Source organism: Dasypus novemcinctus, chromosome 2 (genome assembly GCF_030445035.2).
Source record: "Dasypus novemcinctus isolate mDasNov1 chromosome 2, mDasNov1.1.hap2, whole genome shotgun sequence".
NCBI classification, from domain to species: domain Eukaryota; kingdom Metazoa; phylum Chordata; class Mammalia; order Cingulata; family Dasypodidae; genus Dasypus; species Dasypus novemcinctus.
This window is the reverse complement of record NC_080674.1, coordinates 14,365,875-14,389,483: the sequence shown is the minus strand read 5'-3', so window position 1 is coordinate 14,389,483 and position 23,609 is coordinate 14,365,875. Positions and strand designations below refer to the sequence as shown.

Genomic DNA, 23,609 nt, shown 5'->3' with positions numbered 1-23,609 from the left:
TACAGAGATTAAGTGACCTGTACAAAGTCCTATAGCTCCCAAGTTGAATAATTGAATTTGATGGCTTCTAGGCTTTTCTATAGCTTTTTAAAAAAAGATTTATTTATTTCTTCCCCCTCCCTCCATTGTCTGCTTTCTGTGTCCATTCACTGTGTGTTCTTCTGTGTCTGCTTGTATTCTCATTAGGCAGCTCCAGGAACCGATCCTGGGACCTTCTGGAGTGGGAGAGAGGTGATCTTTCTCTTGCGCTACCTCAGCTCCCTAGTCTGGTGTGTCTCTTATTGTCTCTTTCTGTTTTGTCATTTTGTGACTACAGCTCTCTGCGTGGGCCAGCACTCCTGCATGTGGCAGCCCTTCTGTGCAGGGCAGCACTCCACATGGGCCAGCTTGCCTTCACCAGAGGCCCTGGGTATGGAACCCTGTACCTCCTATATGGTAGATGGGAGCCCAATTGCTTGAGCTACATCCATTTCCCTTCTATAGCTTTTGGTAGTAACTTTTGAAAGCTTTTTTTTTAAAAAAACAAAAAATTAGCCGTTTATTTTCCATCTAGAAAGTACGAGAAAATATTCCAAATCCTGAGGCTGCATTAGCTTGACGCTAGTGGATTACTTTAGTAAATTGTTTGATACAGTGGCCTTGTTTTTCTTACATGTTGAAACCACAGCCCCAGCTGCAGTTCAGAGCAGAGTTGAGTAAAAACCGACCCACTAACCAGATTCTTTTTAGACTATATTTTTTGGGTCACACTTTTGCCTTGCCTTGCTTCTTGTTCTTTATGATTTTTCCTTAAAGCTTTGTTCTGACAAAATTTGGGAGCCTGAGATTTTGAAGTAGGAAAATAATTTCTCTCAAAAACTGTTTTAAAAATAATCTTTCCTCCTCAAGTCGCTCAGAAGCCTTCTAATAGTGGATCTCCCCACAAAAGTCAATGTTTAATATTTATTAGACTTAAAACTGGGAAAATGTCATTTTGAAAAAAATTTTTAAGGATCTAAATGCCAGTGAGCATGGATTTTTTCCCAATGCCCCAGGTTTTACTAATGCAGCTTTTGCTTGTCTTTCGATTCTATTGTGGTAGTTTCCTTAAAACAAATGTTTTGATAAGGTCACAGCTGAAGCGTCAATTGTTTGTCTAGAAGGTAACAAATGTGTGCAAATGACGGCAACCACCTCAGGGTCACCATCATCAGCAAAACCAAGGTCTTCACAGTGGGTGACTAACTCCATATTCTATCCTTTATCTTCCTTTACCATATTTTTCAATAGTGATAGGTCCTGCTAGACAGATAGTTCTCAATACTGAGAATTTTCTTTCTTATTAAGTCTTAATATTACAGCAGGGCTTGGCAAATTATGGCCCATAGACCCAGTCTAGCTCACTGCCTGTTTTTTTATGGCCCATGAAATAAGAATGGATTTTAAAATAGCTTTTATGTAACTACCTACTAGCATCCTTGGTTTTGCCTTTTGGCACCAAAAGCCTGAGATGTTTACTAAGTAGTAGTGACATACTGAGTTATGTCCCCCAATGAGAAACATGTTCTCAGTCTTCATCCATGTTCCTGCGGGTAGGAACCCATTTGTAAATAGGGACTTTGAATACATTCAGGTGAGTCAGGCTGTGGACTCATTTGTAGAGAGGATCTTCTAAGATCTCACTCTGATGTGGCCAACTGGGTCAGTGTGGGCCTTAATCCATACTACTGGAGTCTTTTATAAGCAACAGAAATTCCAACCCAGTTGGTCAGAGAAACTAATAGGAGCCAAAAGCCAGAAATCAAGTGGAAACCAGAAGAGCCAACAGATGGAGAGAGAGATCACCATGTGACAGGAAGCAGAAATGCAAGCCCAGGAACCCCAAGGACTGCAGCAAGCCAGCAGCAGAACCCTGCATACTTTGGGGGGAAGGCATAACTTTGCCAGTGCCTTGAGTTTGGACTGCTAGCCTTCCAAACTATGGGGCAATAAATTCTTGTTGTTCAAGCCAAACCATGTGTGGTATTTGTCCTAGAATACTTTATAGCAGGGGTTCTTAACAAGGGTCTGTGAGCTTGAACTGAAGTTCAAAAACCATTATTCTTGTAGGGCCGGGTTGGTGCGGGTGTGATCTATTTACTAAATAATACACAGTATAGTGTGGACTTAGTAAGGGGTCTATGGTTTTCACCTGATTGGCAGAGGGGTCCGTGGAACAAAAAAGGTTAAGAATCCCTGATATACAGAAACAATTTGCTGACCTCTGTTTTAATGAACCATCACTTTTTGCTTATAAGCATTTATGTCAAGTTCTCATTAAGAAATGGCCTTGATTTAATGTAATTTGAAAAGATGCTAGGGATGGAATGATGAGAAGGTATAAACCTGAGGATCTGGAGAGCAATCAGATCCTGCAATGCTGGGCACCCCGAGATTTGCCGCCCTTGCCTTCACCCTGCGTGTGTCCTGTGCAGGCCAACTTGGTGGTGCAGGAGAATCGCCATGTCCTGGCCATGCAGGATCTGCAGAAAGCCCAGGCTGAGCTGGACGCCAAGCAGGCAGAGCTGGATGTGGTGCAGGCTGAGTATGAACAGGCCATGACCGAAAAGCAGGTAACTGTCCACTGGTGGGGGAGCGACCCTTGCATACCTATGTGTCGATTACTTTTGTGCTTTTTCTCTCTGAAGATTTTTCCCTTGAGTCTTTCCAGCAGAAATTCATATGTGCATAAGATACATACATATATACACACATGCACGTACATATACACATACACATGCACACACATAATACAAGCACACATATGCATATATATATATATCATATACATTATACATACACAGCACATAATCCCTTTCTGAGCCAAAGAGACACCAAAGGCCTTTGGGTCGATGTCAGGATGGTTGGCCAAGACAGGAGTAAGTTCTAGAACATAAGAATTCTTATTAGTGGTGATGATGGTAATGACGACAGCATCTTGTGTTGTATTTTCTTTGGCTGTGTTTTTCAAATCATGTCCTTCCACTTTATAGTCTTTGACACTCCCTTGGCAAGTAGGTAGAGGGGATATTTTTATTTTCTTTTTTGGAGAAATGAATGAAGGTGCAGAGTGGATAGGAAAATGGTTCCCAGCCACAGGGCTGGCCAGTGGCACAGTCTGGACTAGACCTCGGTCTTCCGATGCCTACTTCTGGCCTCCCTTCTGGACCAACATGACTAGCCATACGGTCACATCCCAGTGACAGTGACCATCTACAGGCTTCTCAACCTAGACATAGTTTGGAGCTTATGCCCCTCTCAGAATCAACGATCATGCATTTCTTTGTCTACTGGCCAGCATAGTTCTTTATTTTATTTATACTGATTCCTGCTTCACTGGGGCCTCCCTCTTTCTAGTAATTAAAGCAGATTAGAATAGAACTAATTAGCTTAGGCTTCAGGTCCTGCTCCCTTGCATAGTCCCCTGTGAGTGCTGGGGTTGCTGTGAGCTGTAGAGTATTCTATGGGGAGGGGAAGTGAGGGTGTGATCAGGAAGCATTTGTGTATAAGCATTCAAGTAAGATGCCTAAAGAGATCTCAGAGGGCCTGAATTTTGAGGTCACCAGGATTTTGTAATGATTTCTTTCCTCATTCCAAAAAATATTCATTTTCATGTTTTATATTTCTGATAATCATCTAATATTTTTTCTTGAAATGGGGCCCTCAAACTATGTAAGCTTTTGCCCCTGCAAAATCTGGAACTGCCTCTGATAAATCCTGTATTTGGCAAATAAGAGCTAGCTTCACTCTATTCTTTCCTGGGTGATTTTATGGAATTCAACCCTGCCCTTTCTGAGCCATCAATCAGCTGAATTGAGATGCCTGCTTTGTTAGTCTATTTTCATGCAGCAGTCTCAGTAAGGAGTTTGGAAGAATATTTCAGTTTCATCCTATGTTATATGCAGAATGTATGATATTTTCCCTTGAGTTGTCTTCTCAAAGCAAAAAAAAAAGCATTTCAGAAGTTTTAAAGAGGTAGTTACATAGCACCTATTTGAGTTTATATGCTAACGTTCTGCAGAATTCACTTATAAATAGAAAAAATTAGCGTTGTAGTTTACAGGAATGTACATTGGAACTTGTGAGGAAAGAGTGTTAACATCTTCCAGTTTGGACACTCATTTTTATCAAGAAACACCAAATGAACACAGAGAAAATGTTTCACGGTCCCATTTTATTATCAAAACATAAATTCCAATATTTTTGCATTTGCTCACTCAAAAAAATATTTTTTTGGGCATCTACTCTTTGCTAGGTAAATAATCACACAACCACAGGAGAAATGCTCTTGTGAAGATGTGGCTCGAAGTTAAAAATAATAAAAATAATGGCGTTTCAAGACATGTCAAAGTTCTGTAATTAACAGAAACTAAAGTGTGTCTTCGAGCCCTCAGATCCCCAGCACACTCGTGTGGAATCCACCTCAGTCGCTCTGGGTGTGTTTTTCCCTTCGGGGGGGACTCGGTGGAGGCCGGGGCCTGCGGGCTGTGGGAAGGCAGGGAGGGCGTCGGCCTTCGGGTCACCACGGCGGCCTCGGATTACTCTTCACGAGGGCCTTCGGGCCTTCGTGCTCTCCTGAAGGCCGGATGTCCCGGCCGCGCAGGGCCAGGGCACAGAGCCTTTGCTCAGGGCCGGCTTCCCGAGGGGCCCCTGTGAGGGCGCGGGCTGCCGCGGGGGTAGGGGGCTCCATTTGAGGCATCCGGGGGATTCTGCGCACAACCCCCGGCCAGCTGCAGGAAGGGTCTGCTTCTCCCTCTTGTTCTCTCAGACATTGGCTTCTCCCCTTTACCCCAAATCACTAACCCAGAGGAGCCTAGATTTCCAGAAAACCGAAGCCCTGAGGGGAGAGGCCTGGCCATTTTCTTATTTGGCTTGATGGGCGTGGGGAAACTTAAGGAAAACACATTTATTTTAAGAGTGCCCTTTACAGGAAGAGTTGTTGGTGAGGGTGACAGTAATGGGTGATATAGAATCATACTTTTTATCTGGCATCTTTCATTTTTGGGAGACACTATCAAACAGATATGGGTAGCATAGATATGGGGACCAGCCTCTCGGCTGGGTTTTTAGGTTTTCTGCATTAACTGTAGGAGAAAGAAAAACGGAAAAGGAGACTGATCCAAAAAGCAGACTGGAATAAATGTCATGCTTTTGAAAACTTTGCATTGTGATGTTATTAGAAAAGCAATTCACGTTCATTCTAGAAAATACATACAGGAAAACTGCAGATAACCACTAAATATTTTGTTCTTTATCTTCCATATTTAAAACAAATGCCTCTCTCTTTCTGTATATATATATGCTATATATTTAATATATATTATTTGTTTATTAAAGAAGTGGGTTTATAGAAAAATAATGCATAAAATACAGGGTTCCCATATGCCACCCTATTATTAACATTTTGCATTTGTGTGGAACATTTGTTACAGTGGATGAGAGCACATTTTTGTAATTGTGTTATTAACTATAGTCCATCATTTAACATAGGGTTCACTGTATTGTGCAGTTCCTTAGGTTTAAAAAATATTTTTATTCTAATATCATATATATATATATATCATATAAAATTTCCCCTTTTAGCCATATTCAAAAATATAATTCAGTGCTGTTGATTATGTTCACAATGTTGTGCTATCATCACTGCCATTCATTACCAAAATTTTCTGTTATCCCAAATAGAAACTCTGTGTATTTTAAGCCTTAACTTCCCATTCCTTATCCCACCCCATCCCTTGGTGTTCTAGGTTCTGCCTCCATGAGTTTGCTTATTCTAATTATTTCAGATCAGTGAGATCCCTTTGTATCTGGCTTATCTGTGACAACATGATGTCTTCAAGGTTCATCCACGTTGTCCTTTGTATCAGAATTTCATTCCATTTTATGGTTGACTGATATTCCATTGTGTGTATATACTGCATTTTACTTATCCATTCATCAGTTGATGGATATATTTTAAATACTTGTTTTAAAATATAATTCAGTAATACTGTTTGATAAATGGAATTTTTAACTTAATATATCGTGGCCATCTTTCTTGGTTTATAAACATTTTAAAACATAATTTTAATGGACTCAGAGTATTGTATTCACTGGTCCATCATAATTTGTTTAGGTGATCTTCTATTGTTAGACATTTAACTTTCATATATATACACATATGTATATACATTTGTTATTAAATGAACTGCCAGTGACAGATCATGTAGCTATATCTTGGTCAATGTCCATTTTTTTTTAATTTTAAGTAAACTTACTTTCAACTTCAAGAAATAAAATAACAGACAAAAGGCAGCTTAACAAATTATGGAAGCATTACTTTAAAAAATTCTGTCCAGGCATATTTATCTCACCTAATTCTAAAAGCAAACTCAGTTGTTCTCCAGTGTTCCGAAAGATACTTAAATGAGTACAGATTGGTTAAATGACATGACCAAGGTCTCCTTGTTAATGAAGAAAAAAATGCTTAATCATATTCAGATCTCATGAAATAAAACCCCATATTCTTTTTATGACCTGTAGCTTTGATATTGTACCTTCTTTGCCTTTGCTACAGAAATATTACAATATTACTGTTAACTATCGTCTTTCCATTATTTTTTCATAAGTATAAATTCTTAAAATTAGAATTAAATGTTGTCTCTTAAACATAAAGAAACAGAACCATTTGTTTTTAAGAATAAGAACCAGTTGGCAACAATGTATAGGAGCCTGGGCTAACAGTCTCTTATTGACCTGAGGTGCAGCAGAGAGGGACCTGCTGAGTCAAACGTGGCTGGAATTTGTGAAACAGCCTCTCAGAGCACCACAATCTAAAGGCAATCTAAGGTTTTACCTAAAGTAAGAAGAGATGTGGAGTGAGATGAAGTAATGAGGATACTAGAACTTTACTATGAGACATAGGCCTCATTTTTTGTTGTATGTGATATTAGCATATATGCTTCTACTTTATTTCTATTTATATTTCTAGGGAAATCATAAAGATACAAATTCCCACCATCTCTTAGTTATTAACATCTGGGAATGGTCTGACCAGCTGGCCGTAGGAACCACCTGGAGGAACACATCCAAGATCCATGGTTAGGGCTTTAGAGAGGATTGGGCTCATAGGCACATGAACCTCAATCTTCTGCTTCCTACGACATAAATGGTTATGTATTTCAGAAAGGCAGATTATATAAAATAATTTAGAATTGTATTTTTGAATTTGAGTCTACGTTTATCTCAACAACATTTTGTGTGTGTGTGTGTGTGTGTTTGTGTGGTGGTTTGCAGACCTTACTTGAAGATGCAGAGCGGTGCAGGCATAAGATGCAGACAGCTTCCACGCTGATCAGTGGGTTGGCAGGTGAAAAAGAAAGATGGACTCAGCAAAGTAAAGAGTTTGCTGCACAAACTAAAAGACTCGTAGGTATGTATATTCTTTTATTGATGAGATTATGTGTTGATTGTAATAGAGAGCAAAGTAGCTCTAATCAGAATAAAATTCAACACTCAATTATTTCAAATTCCTCTATGTGTCTGTGTGTATATTCAATCATTTCAAAAGGTGAATATTGTTCTGGCATCTATGCAAGTCCTTTTAGATGTTTAATGGCCCTTAGTAAAAAAAAAAAAAAAATGGCCCTTAGTCCTGTGATTATTTGGCCACTTTTGTGTTCTCCTACGAGTACATATGCACATTACTGAGAGTGACTTTGAATGCAGGCTCTGCCTTCTGAGGTTTGGTATCTCTTAAATCAGAAGTGATCCTTTCATTTCTAACAAGAATAAAAATAATCCAATGCTTGACTACTAATAGCTAGTACTTGGTAAAGCATTTGGATGTTGATGAACGGTGAAGGAACTACTGCATATTCACTAAGGGACAGCAATTTGTGGTTACAATATGATTTGTGGAATTTAGTTTAAAATGAGTTGTCTTTTTTAAAAATTTTAAATATTTTGCACATATGCTAGATGATCATAAAATATTTCAGTGGTGTTTTGATTTCCATTTTAGGGGATGTATTGTTGGCCACCGCTTTTCTATCTTATTCGGGCCCGTTTAACCAAGAGTTTCGCAATCTCTTGTTAAATGACTGGCAGAAGGAAATGAAAGCCCGGGAAATTCCATTTGGAAATAACCTAAATCTCAACGAGATGTTGATTGATGCTCCTACTATCAGTGAATGGAACCTTCAAGGTCTGCCAAATGATGACCTGTCCATTCAGAATGGAATAATTGTCACAAAGGCATCCCGCTATCCTTTGTTAATTGACCCACAGACTCAAGGCAAGATCTGGATTAAAAACAAAGAAACCCGAAATGAACTCCAGGTAATTTGCATTTAAGTGTATTTATGTTACCGCTCAACTATAATTGCCCCCGAATCAACATGAATCACTGAATAAAGAAAGATATGAAAATATCAGAGATTATTTTTAATTCTAGATTGAACAGTAGCAGATGGAAACTTAAAATCATTAAAATATTTTCTAAAAAGTGCATTTTATGCTCTCCTGTTTGTCTTTACTAATGCTGTCTTTCAATGCTTGCACACTCTAGTGGGAGGGTTCAAGGTGCCCTTTGGTAACCAGAGTGGGGCAGAACTGTATCACACCAAGTGTGCAGCGCTTTACAAGGACACTTTGCAGTTTTTCCAGTATTATTTGTCACAAAAGTGGGACTGTGAGAAAACAGTGAGTGGTGTTGCTACATGGGGCCTTTACCTGCTTTCCAATGTCAGAGAAAGTGGGAAAGAATGGAAAAAGCCCTCTGTGCCATTTCACCAAGTATGGGTTCCCAAGCCAAGGAGCCAAGCCAAGCTGCCCTGCGAGTCAGCGCGGTTGACTTCTGCAGCAGATGTTAGGCGCTATTTGAGAACAGTCTTCTCGTGTGTTGCTCATGACACTGTCATCTGTCAGCAGTTGCTTTGTGGTCATGTTTCTAGGTCACATCTCTAAATCACAAGTACTTCAGGAACCACCTGGAGGACAGTCTTTCTCTTGGAAGGCCCCTGCTTATTGAAGATGTTGGAGAAGAACTAGATCCAGCCCTGGATAATGTTTTGGAAAGAAACTTCATTAAAACTGGGTCCACCTTTAAGGTAGATGAAACCTAGTGATAACAGCGAAGCAAGGCAAATGTGGTAGAGATGAAATCCTCTTGACAGGTAGTCTCTTGAATTTGAGTCAGTGGTGAGAGGCATCTGTTTTTTTTTCTTCTATACTTCCCAAGCTGGGGGTCAAAATATTCAAGAGCAGTCATTTTAGGAATATCTACTTCACTTTTGTAATAGAGTCAAACTCCAATTTCAATGGTCAATTGCTGACAGCTTTCAAGCCCTATCAATTCTCTCTCCCCTTCTGCCCCATATCTGGGGAAAATAAGAAAGCCTGGGTGTGCCCCTCCTTGGCCCTTGTGGGAAGTTAAAACCATGTAGAAGTTCCCTTGTCCATGCTCTAACCACCATAAAGCCCTAAACCAGTCACCCCTCCCTGCTCTTAAGTCATTTTGGACCTGCTTGGAAGTCTGTCCTGCCATCCTCAGAAAACCTCTTGATACATGTGTGGCATCATCAGTCTCAACATCAGAACCAAATTTTTGGCTAAGGGATCCATTCCATTTCTGGGTTGACCATGACAATTTTGGTATTAAATTCATTGCATGGTATGGATTGAACTAACTCCTTCCCTTCCTCCCTTCCTTCCATCCAATTTAGTTTCCTGGGCTGCTCAAGGAAATTCCATAAAGTACATTGCCTAAAACAGTAGGAATTTATTAGCTTATGGTTTTTTTGAGGCTAAAAGGAAGTCCAAAACACATGGCAATATCTCCTGGTTTCTCCCTGGTCTCTTCCTTCTCTTTTGGGTTCCATTGATGTTCAACTTCTGGCTGCTTCCTCTGTGGATTTCTTTCTCTGTCTGAATTTCACTCTGCTTAAAAAGGACTCAAATAATAGGATTAAAACCCATCCTGATTGAGATAGGCTGCACCTTCTAAACTGAAGTAACCTCATCATATACTTACAATGGATTCACACCCACAAAAATGGATTATGTTTAAGAACATGTTTTCCTGGGTATCTACAACTTCAAACCATCACACCATCATACCATCCATATATCCTAGTGGTTTTAAGCTCTGTGAATACCTGTCAACCTTTTTTTTTTCCTTTGGTATCTTCCATCTAGTAGATGATTGTTTAAAACAATACTTGATCCTATTAAAAATGACACCATGAGATTTCTTTCCATTTTATTTCCTTTTAACTTCTTTTTCATAAAAAAGGTGAAAGTTGGTGATAAGGAAGTCGATGTGATGGATGGCTTCAAACTCTATATTACCACCAAACTGCCCAATCCAGCCTACACCCCTGAAATTAGTGCCCGCACCTCCATCATCGATTTCACTGTCACCATGAAAGGTCTAGAAGATCAGTTACTGGGGAGAGTTATTCTCACAGAAAAGCAGGTAAGTAAAGTACGACCAACTCCTTTTCTATACTGGGCTATAATATTATGAAAGTTGTAATAGGATTGAGTTTTCCCTCTTTTATTGCTTCTTTATCTTTTGCTAGAAATTCCCAAGTACCTTCTCTTTATTTAAGACAATTAATTAACCAGTCATATATCTATGAATGTTTTTTGGATGTCTCATAAATGGCATAGATCACTGATTGCTCTTATACAGACTGATGATAAAACTATGAAGGTATTGATCTCATTTTCAACACAATTATTTGGCCTTAACTTGCTTTTTTCTTTTTGAAGAGTATATTCTATTGTGGATTCTATTCACATGTTCATTTTTAGCTTTTGTATTTTATGTTTGGGGTTTTGTTTCACTTGAGTCATATAATGCTTTTGGAATATAAAATAAAAACTTTCTAGTACTTAGATAACAAACATTATCAATTCTTATTTGCTATCTGAAAGGTCACTATGTATGTTGTGAGGTGGTTTGATGTGGGAAGGTAGAAGTTTATAACACTAGAGTTTCACTGCAAACCTTCTGGAGGTTATTGTTTTAATTATGTTAAATTATGTGTGTTGTAGAAGCATAACTCCGTATCTGTTTTCTCTACTTCTATTTTATGTGATAATTCAGTGTTCAGTGAAAAGTGACCAAGAATTTATGAACTTCCTTCTTCTGAGTCAGCATTTTCTCTAGGGAACATGTGAGTCTTAAGCAAAGAAATTTAGAGGATTTTAATGGGACTGCTTTGGTGAGACTGCATGAACCCTTGAAGTTGTTATTGATTTTCTCCTGAGTTCAATAACAATGAGGAGTTTAGTATACTTTATTGCCCCATCTGCACTGACCTGAAGATTTATTTAGGTTAAAACTATTGGCAACAACTTTAGAATCTGTCCTTCCCATTATTTTCACCTTCTAAGTATGTCTTAACGTGCTCGCTCTTCCAAGCACTTCCACATGCCTGTCTCTTCCTCCCATTCTTCTTGTCTCTTTCTCCTTTTCTCCACCCCCCTTTCCTTTTTTGTGATTCTGCTCTCTTTATTTTTAATTCATAGCACATAATTCATGGGGTTACAAAGTAGCAAGTTACATCAAGAGCATTTAATCTAGTTTTGAACATTTGGATGATTTGTTGACATCGGAATGGCAGGAACTAAAGCTGAAGTTCTTACCACAGACAAGCTGTTGAGGTGAAAATAGCCTTGAAAATATATTTGGGATTTTGAAATTTATTTCTGAATTAAATACTGATAGAGGAGGTTGAGGAAGTTTAGTGCTGCCATTTTGTTACTTCTGGAAGGACAGTTATTCTTGATTATCCTGTGTAAGATGGAACAATGAAAATCCCTGAGAATCTTTTGGGCTAGCATCTACCACTTGTATCTTCAGCTCTACTTTGAATAATGTTCTTGTCCCTGGTTTGCTTACATTCAGTGGAGATGAATACAAGTCTCCTTGGAAGAAATAATTAGAACTAACAATTTTTGGTTGAAACCAAATAGAACAAAACAAAACAGAACAACAACAAAACTGACACAGAGTCATGATTGTTGCAGCAGTATTTTAGGATAAAGCAAGGAGCTATTTTAGCTCCTTTGAACAGCCTTGAAAAGTCAGTATGGATCCCTGGCCGGGCTTTTTGTTACTTCTTCAGAACATTGAGTGTCTAAGGAAAATTATTCCTTTACAATCCCCTCAGTATCAGAACATTTCCAAGCTCATAGTAAACAGTCCGTGCAAATAGTGTGGCCAAACTACCAACCCCAATCCTTTGTAAGGGGTCATCTTATACAACACAAACTTTTTTTACTAAGGCAATGTCTCAAGATGCAAGAAAGTGAATTACTGGACTTAATTTTGATTTTAAGTAGAAGAATGTTTTAATTTCCATGTCTGCTTAAGCAAATACCATTCAATGAGTTGGCTTAACAATGGGAATTTATTAGCTTGTGATTTTGAGGCTAGGAGAAGTCCAAATCAAGGCATCATCAAGGCAATGCTTTCTTCCCAAAGACTGGCATTCTGGGCTGACTACTAGCGACCTTTGGTCCTCTGTCACATGGCAATGCACATGACAGCCTCTCCTGGCCTCTCCATTCTCTTCCATGTTCCGTTGGCCTTCAGCTTCTTGCTTCTCAAGGATTTCTCTCTTTATCTGTCTAAGTTTCATTTTGCTTATAAAGGACTCTAGTAATCCAGATTAAGACCCATCCTGATTGAGATTGGCTATACCTCTAACTGAAGTAACCTTATAAAAAATTCTACTTACAATGGCTTCACACTCAAAATAATGAATTAAGTTTAAGAACAGTTTTTTCTGGGGCTCAGACCTCCACACTCCACCCTCAGGATCCCAAAAAGAGATTTTATTTCCACATGCACAATACATTCTTTCCATCAAAACATCCCAAAAACCTTAAGCCATTTCAGTAACAATGCTAAGTACAAAATCTCTTCAAAATCATTTATGGGAGTGGTCTGACCTAGGGCACAACTCCCCTCTGGCTGTGGACCTGTGAAATCTAGAGAACAAGCCATCTGCTTTCAAAAGAAAACAGAGTAATAGGCATAGGACTGACATTTCCACTCCAGTAGGGAGAATTGGAAGGAAAACAGAGGTTATAGGTTTCAAACAATTCTGAAACCCAGCAGGGCAAACTCCATTAGATTTAAAATCTGAGAGTTATGTACACATCTATGTTTTGTCCTCCAGGTCTGAGGAAGCAGTAGCATGTCCATGAATGTGGGATCTGCCCTCTCTGAGCATTGGGACAATGGCCAGGCTCTCCCCAAACCCCAGGGCATGCACTCCACCCTCTCCAAGTATTGGAATGGTGTCCAGACTCTACACAAATTCTGCGCCCATTAGCCCTACTCTCTCTGAGCATTGGGATGGTGGCCAACCTCTCCTGAAATGCTGGGACACAAGCTGCACCATCTCTGAGCACTGAGATGGCAGCACACTCCCTGAACAATGGGGTGGAAAGCCTGCCACCTCCAAGCACTGGGGAAGACCTGCCCTGTCCACTCATGTGTAGGCCTGCTGTCTTGGCTGGAGAAGATATCATTGGTTCAGACTTCACCTTCCACGGTTTTGTCCTTAAAATTGTTCTTCCTTCATTTCATCCCTTCTCTTGTTGTTTTCAGTTCAGGTTAGTATTGATTCCACTCATGCAAATCTCACAAAAACTTGTTGGCCTTGCATGTAGTTCATGGGACTCCAAATCATCAGACAAAAGAACTTTACACAGATCCTTTGTATGTAACATGCCGACTCATTCCATGTTTAGTTAAACATTTATATGGTGCCTCAATCTCTGGGGACTTGCTGTCCAGAAGTTCAGGGAGGTCCCTAATAGAGCTGCCTCTGTCCCTAGTCTCAGAGCTCACTATCTGGATAGAATCAGTTTTTCCAAAACATCAATTTCTCATTTCTTTGTGCTTAAGAGTTCAGTTTTCAGCTTATCCTTTTCCTCTGGCATTTCACTGTAAGCTGTGAAGAGAAACCAGGCTGCACCATATACATTTAGCTTGGAAATCTCCTTAGCTAAATATCCCAAGTTCTTTGTTTTCAAGTTCTGCTTTCCATCTGCCATCAGAACTCAAATTTGCCAAGTTCTCTGTCACTTTAAAACAAGGATCACCTTTCTTCCAGTTTTCAATAACATGCTCATCATTTCCTTCTAAGGCCTCATGAGAAGTACCTTTAGTATTCATATTTCTAGCAACCATCTCTTCAAAGTAATCTAGGCTTTTTCTGTTAAGTGCCTCACACTTTTTCCAGCATCTACCTTTTACCTAATCCCAATGTTGTTTCCACATGTTTGATATTTGCTGTAGCAGCACCCTCCTCTACTGGTACCAAACTCTGTTTTAGTTCCTTTGGCTACTCAAGATAATATCATGAACTTGATTGGCTTTAACAATGGAAATTTATTAGCTTATGGTTTTAAGTCTAAGAGAAAGACCAAATCAGAGCATCATCAAGGCAATGCTTTCTTCATAAAGGCTGGCATTCTGGGGCTGGCTGCTGGTGATCCTTGGCCCTTGGCTCCTCTGTCACATGGCAATGCACATGGAGGGCATTCTCTTCCAGATTCTGTTGACATTCAACTCCTTACTTCCCATGGCTTTTTTCCTATCTGTCTGAATTTCATTCTGCTTATATAGGACTTCAGTAGTAGGATTAAGACCCACCCTGATTGAGGTAGACCATACCTTACGTGAAAAAACCTCATCAAAAAGTCCTACTTACAATGGGTTCACACCTACAAGAAGGGATTTCATTTAAGAATGTGTTTTTCTGGGGTAGATACAGCCCCAAACCACTACACATACTTTCTCTAAGAGCCTTTTCCTTTTGTAATACTCTCTACACTATATTTCTGAATCTGCTAACATTACTGGATCTTCTCAACCTAGGTGGTGGCTGGTTCTTCCAGATCAAACATTTCCTATAATTTGTAAACCAATTGAAAAGTGCCTTGAGTCTATGCCTTATGGGCATAGATACATACTTTTTCTTAGTCCAAATTGCTCCTTTGAACTCTGTGGCAATGCATCCTCTCCTACTAAAGCCTCTTCTTGGTGATTATGAATATAAAGTACAGATCTAAAATTTTATTCTGGCAATAGGGGCTTTTGGAAGCTAGGAAGACACCACAGATAGGAAGCTAACATTGGAAAACTTCTAAGAAATACCCTTAGATGTGGTGCTGAAATAAATGGTGAACTACCTAGTTAGGATGAGTTGTGCCGTCAGTGATTTGTCAATTCATTTTTTTATGAAAGGAGCTCTGGACAGTAATTAATGATGCCAGGGAAAGGTAAATCCTCTTTGAACCCACAAACTCACCAGCTGTTCAATGTCCTAGGAATGCAGGGACAGTGAGGAGCCCTTCTTATGAAACATGCTCTGAGCTCGCAAATGCTCAGCTTGTCAGCTCTTCTCATTTATTTCAGAAACAAGTGGAAATCTCATAGCTTATGAATGTAAGGAAACAGGGTTTTCAGTGATTTCAGCGTTTTGTGTGTGTGTTTCAAGACAGTTGTTGTAAATGCATCTGCTGCTCAAGTTCACATCCAGGCTGTCTTCAACTGCTTACCTGATGTACCTGTGAGTAGATTTAGATGGCCTGCTGTTCTCACCAGACGGTGATAAATCAACACCATTTTAAACAGACAGCAAACCTTTATGGAAACAAAATCTATTAGACTAACTTTTAACTTGATCCTACAGCGTAAGACAGAAACTCAAAGAGAATTATTTTATGTTAGGAGAAAAATAGTAATATTGATCAACAACTTCTACTAGTGACATAAAACAAGACCTTGGGGAATCACTGTTCAGAAATATGGATGCGTAAACAAGGTGTGTGATTTCCTCTGAATGTAGAAGGACCTGCCTGAACTCAGTGGACCTGACATGGGAAGTAATTTTATTAAAGCTACTGAACAGATATCATTACCACCCATTGACTGGAGAGAAAAATCTCTTTTTGAGTTCTTTTGTTTAATCTTTCTAATTTAATTACCAGTGTAAGGTACAGAAGAGAAGTCTTTCTTAATGAAAGACTGAGTGATACCTTTGAAAATGAGAACTCTGAAAAGCTGCCATCTATTTCCTTTGACTAATTAGAGAAATTTTTCTACAGATACAATTTATGCACATAAATAATTTTTGCTTACATTTAGTGTTCTTTATTTACACTTAATTTTCAATCAATTATTAGATGGCATGTTTATGAAATTTTATTAAACTGCTGCTATCATTTCTTGACTCACTTTGGGGATATTTTTCCAAAACAAATTTGAACATTATCACAGTTTTTATAAAAATTTTTACATTGCAGACTTAATATATACAATAAAGAGCACAAATGTTTACTCTTCCATATATGTTTATGTGTACATATATATATAAACACACACATATTTTTATAAGCAAATATATAATTCCATTGGTAGGTGTAGCATTTTGACATAGTTACGATTCCTCAAAATAGATCTTGGATTATGTTTGTAATCTGGTCTCTACCTGGGCATGAGTAAGTTATGATTAGGACTTTGATTGGGTCACGTCATTAGGTCACCTTGATGGGTGGGGACTCACAGATAAAAGGCATGGCAAAGAACAGAGTTGAGGGTTTCTGATGTTGGAGTTTTGATGTTGGAATTTGATGCTGAAGTCTTAACCTGGAACCCCGGGATGTCAGCATGCAGAGGAAAGAGAAGCAAGGCCCAGGGAAGAGAGGACCTGAGCCAGGAGAACATAGAAGAATAGAGACGGCATCTTAGACACAGCAGAAAACCCAGGGAGTGAGACAGAGCTGTTCACCGAATAAGTCTACAGCTGACCTTGAGGAGAGACCCAAAGTCTAGAGAGCCTCATAGTCTACAGCTGACCTTGTGGAGAAAACAGAGGAGCTGAGCCCAGAGGAACCCAGGAAGTCTGAACCCTCACCAATGTTGGCAGTCATCTTGATCCAACACATGGAAATGGATTTTGGTTGAGAGAAGTAACTTATGCTTTATGGCCTGGTATTTGTAAGCTCCTACCCCAAATAAATACCCTTTATAAAAATCAATAAATTTCTGGTATTTTGCATCAGCACCCCTTTGGCTGACTAATACAGTAGGAAAACTACTTATAGTCAATATAATTATTTTGATTCATTTCCAACCTTCATATGAATTTGAAAAAGAACTATCTTTGTATGTATTGGTGGAGCTAAAATAGTAGCAGTTCATTAGGAATATATTTAAATCAGCTATGTACATGAAAATATATCTAAAACCAAAATAGTTTCTGTGACTTTTAATCTTGGAATGAAAAGCAAAGAACAATTGTTCTATGTTCTTTTAGAGGTAATCTTTCTTTTGTCTATAATAGTAGTCTTTTTTTTATTCTACTGTGTTCAGGCAGTTGACTTTGATTTTAATATACCAATTGCTTTCCAATAACTAATTTTACTTTAATTGTATTTTTTTAACTTTAGAATAAATAATTATTTTCATTGGTTTCAAACTTTGAGGATATGCACCTAGCCTTATTTTAATCCTGTCAACCTGTAACAAAATATGGGCAGTTACTTTGGCAAATTTATTTAATTAGCATTGCTAGCAATGATATTAGTTGACCACAACCATCTTTCTAATACTCTAATGTTTTATCTTTTCACTTACATTTTTTAAAAAATCAAGAATTGAATAATTTGCCCCTTAGTGTATATATTTCCACCCACTGTTTTTATTTTATTAGTAACGGTTTTCATAAGCAATGTGAAGGCATGATTTTAGCTCTAAGCTCATGGTTCTCAAGTGGTGATAAGACTGTGATGAGTTTTGAAAGCTATATTTAGAATTCTGGAGCTCTAAAAACACCTAAGGAAGATCCCCTGAATGACTGTTGGCAGAGAAGGGGCTGATGGCAGCAGATGCAGGACTGAACTGAAAAAAAAAGAGTCCCCAGGGAAACCAGTTAGAGTAGTCCATGAAAGAACAATTGAGAGCGTAATTAAGGCAGTGGTTATATAATTCAAAAAAGGAACAGATGGAAACAGTTATTGTGTGGGAAGAATTGACAAGACTTGGTACCTTGTTTTCTAGATTTGACAGCCCATGCTCTCATTCCCAGCCGACCTGAAAACACCCATCCTCAGCATTCTAAGTTCAAGGTCACAACTTCTCTTTTCTTATCTACCCTTTTCAGCTGCTTATTATGTTCTTTTATGATGATATGCGAACTTCTAAAGTATGAGTTGAGTGAACTTTTAATGTTATTTTTCATGCCAAATATTTTCAAAATAAGCATTATAGGTTTCTGAAATTCCTTACTAGAAACTATTGAAGGGAGGTGATAGAAAGGAAAAGAAATTTTGAGCAGTTTTCCTGATTCAGGCTTTTATTTTTTATTTTATTTTTGGCTGCTTTATTGGTGCTATCCTCATCATCCATCTAGGAGCTGTTCTTATGTCCATTTTGCAGATGAAGAAACTGAGTTTTGTAGAATTGTACAACAATGACCAAGATCATACTGTTAAAGGTTCTGGGAGCTACAATTCAAATGTATGTCTTCCTGTTGTCAAAACCATCCTTTTTGCTGCTTTACATCCCTTTCCTTACCTATCCTCAGGTGAGAGTTTATACTGCTCACCTTTAGGAACCCTTAAATGATAGTGATAGCGAGTGAAGTTTAGAAATATGGCAATGAAAATTGTTTGACTTTTTTCCCTTCATTTTATCACTGCTTTTCATCCTAGTGTAAGCATGGCATGAATGCTTTTATTAAAATTGCTTGTGGGAAGGAATTTTGTAACATCTGTTAAATGTCACTTGTTTTGTACTAATTTTGCATTTGCTGAAATTAAAAATTCCCTTCTAGTGAATAAATGCATTAAAATAAGAAAGCTTTCAAACATAACCAGAAAGCAGATAGAAGCCAAGATGATAAGATCAAGTTTGCTTGAGTTGCTACATCTCAAAGACTTAAGAATGGATGCATGTTCTGAGCTTTTGTTTTGCTATAAGTAGAATTCTTTCTTTTTCACAATACCCTGAAATCTGACTTAACTGTGTTCAGAGAATGAATAGAGAGCCTGGTAGCATTTTGTACACTGGAACTCTTCAGACTGTGAGGATTAACTGAACAGGATATAAGCAGAGGCCAGTGGCTGTTGCTTTCCATCTTCATGTTTTTTTTTTTTCATTACCACATCCCCTATTTTTAAGATTTATTTTATTTATTTCTCTCTCCCCCTACCCCTATTGTTTGTGCTCGCTGTCTGCTCTGTCTGCTTGTCTTCTTTTCAGGATGCACTGGGAACCAAACCTGGGACCTCCCATATGGGAAGAGGCACCCAATCGCTTGAACCACCTCCACTCCTTGCTTGTTGTGTCTTTCGTTGTGTTTCCTTGTTGTGTCTCCTTGTTGCTTCATCTTTTTGCATCATCTAGTTGCATCAGGTTGCCACACCATTGCTTCAGCTTGCTGTCTTGCTTATTTTCTTCAGGAGGCACTGGGAAACGAACTCAGGATCTCCCATGTGGTAGGTGGGTGTCCAACTGCTTGAGCCACATCTGCTTCCCCATTCCCTATTTTTAATTTCATTGTTTTCAGTTAGAGTGAGAATTTTTGCATCTGAATTTCTGAGACTAAGAGATGACTAGATTTTGCAGTTCATTATGTGTTTCCATTTATCAGTTTGTAACCATATTTAACAGTAAATCACCATTCTGCAATATTTATTGAGTGTCTACTGTGTGTAAGGCACTGCTCTAAGAACTGTGGAATATATCAGTGAACAAAACAGACCAAAAAACCCAAAATAACTCTGGAGTTCATATTCCAGTAGAAGAAGAGAGATCAAAAGCATAATAAATAACTTATTTGTTATGTTAGAAGATGGTACATTCTATAAAAAAAAGAGGAAGAGCTGGGGAATCAAGAGGTGGTTGGTATTTTAAATATGGTCATTCAGAGTGCACTGGAAGAGTGACATTTAAAGGAGACTTGAAGGAATGGAGTGTGCTATCTGGGAGGTACAGCCAGTACAAAGGCCCTGAGGGGGTGAATGCCTACTGTGTTTAAAACAGTGGCATCACATCACCTGGGAATATGTTAGAAATGCAAATTCTTGAACTCCACTCCAGGCTTACTGAATAAGCCCTCCAGGTTATCTTTATGTACTTAAACTTGAAAATGACTGATTTAAAGGAGGCCCCTTTGGCTAGAGCAAAGTGAAGGAAGGGAAAGAATGGTGAGAAACAAGGCCCCATTGGTGAAGGGGATGAAGGAAGCTTGGTGGAGCTTCTGGATCATGGTAAGAGCTCAGCTTCTACTCTGGTGGAATGGCTAGGCTTTGGAGGGTTTTGAAAGGGGTAGTGCATGTTAATAGTTGGGTTGGAAATAGACTGTGAGGGGTAAGGACGAAGCAGAGAAACCTGCTTGGGTCCTGGAATCCAAAGGAGAGGTAATGGTAGCTTGGACCAGGATGGTGGCAGTGGAGGTGGTGGGAAATGATTAGATTTTGAGTCCACTTTTGAGGTAGAAATGATAGGATTTGCTCATGAATGGGATGAAGAGTGTGAGGAAAAGAAAGTGGTCAAGGAAGACTCAAAGGTTTTACCCTGAGCAGCTGGAAAATGGAGTTGCTCTTTGCTGGGATGGGGAAGGCTGAGATGAAGCAAGTTTGCAGGGAGGATCAGAAATTCTGTTTTACTAAAGATAACAAGTAGGAGATATCTTATGGACATCCAAGTGTGGATGGTGAGCATGTATATATGACCTGGACCTCAGAGGAAGAATCTGCGCTGAGATATAAATTTGGGATTTATCAGCATATAGATGATGTTATAACAAGACATAATCTGCACAGTAGTTAAAGGGATATGTTTTGCATATTCATAAAGTAAATAATAAAAATGAATAATCATATTGAGCACTAAAGGGAAAGAGCTTACATATTGGGTAATAATGCAGTCTTAACCTCTTCCTTCCTTTGATGTTCGTGTAAGTACTGCATCATAAAAAGGCCAATTGTGTAATGAACCTGTATTTAATGAGAAGTCCCATTATATTTTATATGATTTCACATGAATATCACTGTTTAACTTTAGATTTCTGTTTCTCCTAATAGGGAGTAGACTTTACAAAACCTACTGAGCCATATCCAGGATACTCAATTAAGTATTTACCTTTCTAAAACTGCTTTAGAAATTTGAGGTTGGCCAGATAGCTCAGCTGAGTTATATTTGGACCTGGAAACAGTGCTTTCCTGTGATTGTGCTGTTCAAGCTCACCTGCATTTAACCTTCATTTCCCCCTCATTGTAATTATACCTGATTATACATTACTTTATTAATGCATTTACATTTAAGTAAATTGTCAATGGACATGTATTTAGAAAAGACACTGTATTAGTCAGCCAAAGGGTGCTGATGCAAAATACCAGAACTCTAATAGTTTTTATAAAGGGTGTTTATTTGGGGTAGAAACTTGCAATCCCCGGGCCCTGCAGAGTCCAACTCAAGGTACCATAAGAGGTACTTTCTCACCTAATGTCTGTTGATGCAAGATGGCAGGTGATATCTGCAAGGGTTCAGCCTGCCTTCTTCCTCATAAGGCTCTGTGGTCCCAGCTTCTTCCAATCTTAGCTGTAGGCTGGCATAAGGCTTGTCATTCTCCCCAGAGCTCGTTTCTTTCTGGGCTCAGCTGCTCTGGTCTCTCCACAAGATCAGCTGTAGGCTATCAGGCTCATCTTTCTTCCCAGTGTTCCTGTGTCTGTGGAGCACTCTCTCTCTTCCTGTGTATCTGCTTCTGTAGTCACCTTCTCTGTGCATTTACTTCCTGTCTTTCATTGAGCATCTGTCCACAGCTGTAGGCAGGGACTCAAACCAGGTCGCCTTAATGATGTGGTCAAATAAAACCCCTAATCTTGATTTAATAAAGTAAAAGTGAAACCTCTGAATCGAATACAATCTACAACACCCAATGGAACAGACCAGTTTATAAACACAATCCAATATCTATTTTGGGGATTCATAATATCAAACTGCTATAGATACCTTAAAACAAAAGTTTCAAGCAAACTCTCAAATGTATAGTTTCTTTTCAGATACTGTTCATTCACTGTCCTTTCCATTTTTGATTCCTTTCTTTGGCTTCAAAATTAAGGTCTTTGATATTGACGGTTTGACTTTTATACGGCAGTTCAACGTGATGCCAGAAGCATGCCTTGTCTGTTGCCCTCAGGCCTCTGGACTTCTCCTTTGGCTGCCAGTGTCGTACCCATTCCCTCCAGCCCCCACCTTGCCAGCCCCATCTCTTCTTCCATGCCTTTCCTCTGTCTCTGCTTCTTCAAGCTAGCAGGAGGAAGAGTCTCCTATGGCCCCTCTCTCCCTGGCTATCTATAAAGTCCTTCAGGAGATACCTGAAACTTAATTTCTCTTGGGGAGACCAATACCTTTTCAGGCCAACCAGAGTCTTTCATTTAAGTCTCCCTGCAGTAGTAGCCCAGGTTGCTTGCCTAACTTTTTTTTGGAAAGTTGCTATTTCAACTAGGAAGTTTAAATAACCATGTTCAGAACAACAGCAGGGATCTTTTAAATAAGGAACCAAACAAAGTTTAAATTTGTTTTATCAGAGAAGTACATTTGTCGTCAAATATATTTTACCTTTAAAACAGGCTTAAATATATTCTCAGAAATCTTGTAAGTGATTTGCCTTTAGAAAATAACATGGATGCTCAGAGAGAGATTGTTTTAGCAAACTTCACTTTGTCTCCGATTCGTCTTCCCTCCATTACTTGCCCTCTTCTTCCTTTCTTTGACGTCCATGTTTCTTGTTGTGAAGTAAGATAAATGCAGCACAGAAGCTTGAAAGCAGTCATGGAGGTTAACTTTTTAAGGAATGCCTGAACAATAATGATTAAGAAAGAAAACATATTTCTGCAAATGAACAGGAGTTGGAGAAAGAAAGGACTCGTCTTATGGAAGATGTCACGGCAAACAAAAGAAGGATGAAGGAACTGGAAGATAATTTGCTTTACCGTCTGACGAGTACTCAGGGGTCCCTGGTGGAAGACGAGAGCCTCATTGTCGTGTTGAGTAACACAAAAAAGACTGCCGAGGAGGTGACACAGAAGCTGGAAATTTCTGCTGAGACAGAAATTCAAATTAACTCAGCCCGGGAGGAATACAGGCCGGGTGAGTTTAGTAAAGACAGACAAAAGTTACAAGAAAATGAGGTGGGAAAGAGAAGGGGGAATTAGGAAAAGTAAACTGATACAAGGAGTTTATACAAATGGCTGTTAAAAGTGGGATAGCTGTGTAAATTTTGTGGCATTTTGGAGGAGAAAATATTCAGTGAAATTGAGTTGAAAAAACCTCATAATGGTGTCCGTTTTCTAAATGTTCTTTATTCGTGTTAGTTGGCAGACCCTTTAACGTTCTCATGAACTTATTTTACATCTAAGTTAGAAAGTAAAGAGGGAGGAATTTTATTTTTAAATTCTGAATACAAATTAGTGAAATCTGGGGAATTACCGTGGCATTTGTGGGCTGTTGACCTAGTTATGATTTGCTAACTAAAAGCCAGTGTTTTGTTTATAGTGTTTGTGTGAGAAAGGTA

General features: G+C 38.9%; 1 protein-coding gene across 1 annotated transcript in view; it reads left to right on the top strand.

The window, feature by feature from the left end:
* Window positions 1–23,609, top strand: part of DNAH5 (dynein axonemal heavy chain 5) — a 272,686-nt gene that overhangs the window by 206,719 nt on the left and 42,358 nt on the right. The window contains exons 61-66 of the mRNA XM_058306977.1: window positions 2,454–2,591; window positions 7,294–7,429; window positions 8,021–8,337; window positions 8,952–9,107; window positions 10,292–10,474; window positions 22,942–23,185. Of these exons, the coding sequence (XP_058162960.1) occupies window positions 2,454–2,591; window positions 7,294–7,429; window positions 8,021–8,337; window positions 8,952–9,107; window positions 10,292–10,474; window positions 22,942–23,185 (1,174 nt within the window). The remainder of the gene's footprint in view (window positions 1–2,453; window positions 2,592–7,293; window positions 7,430–8,020; window positions 8,338–8,951; window positions 9,108–10,291; window positions 10,475–22,941; window positions 23,186–23,609) is intronic.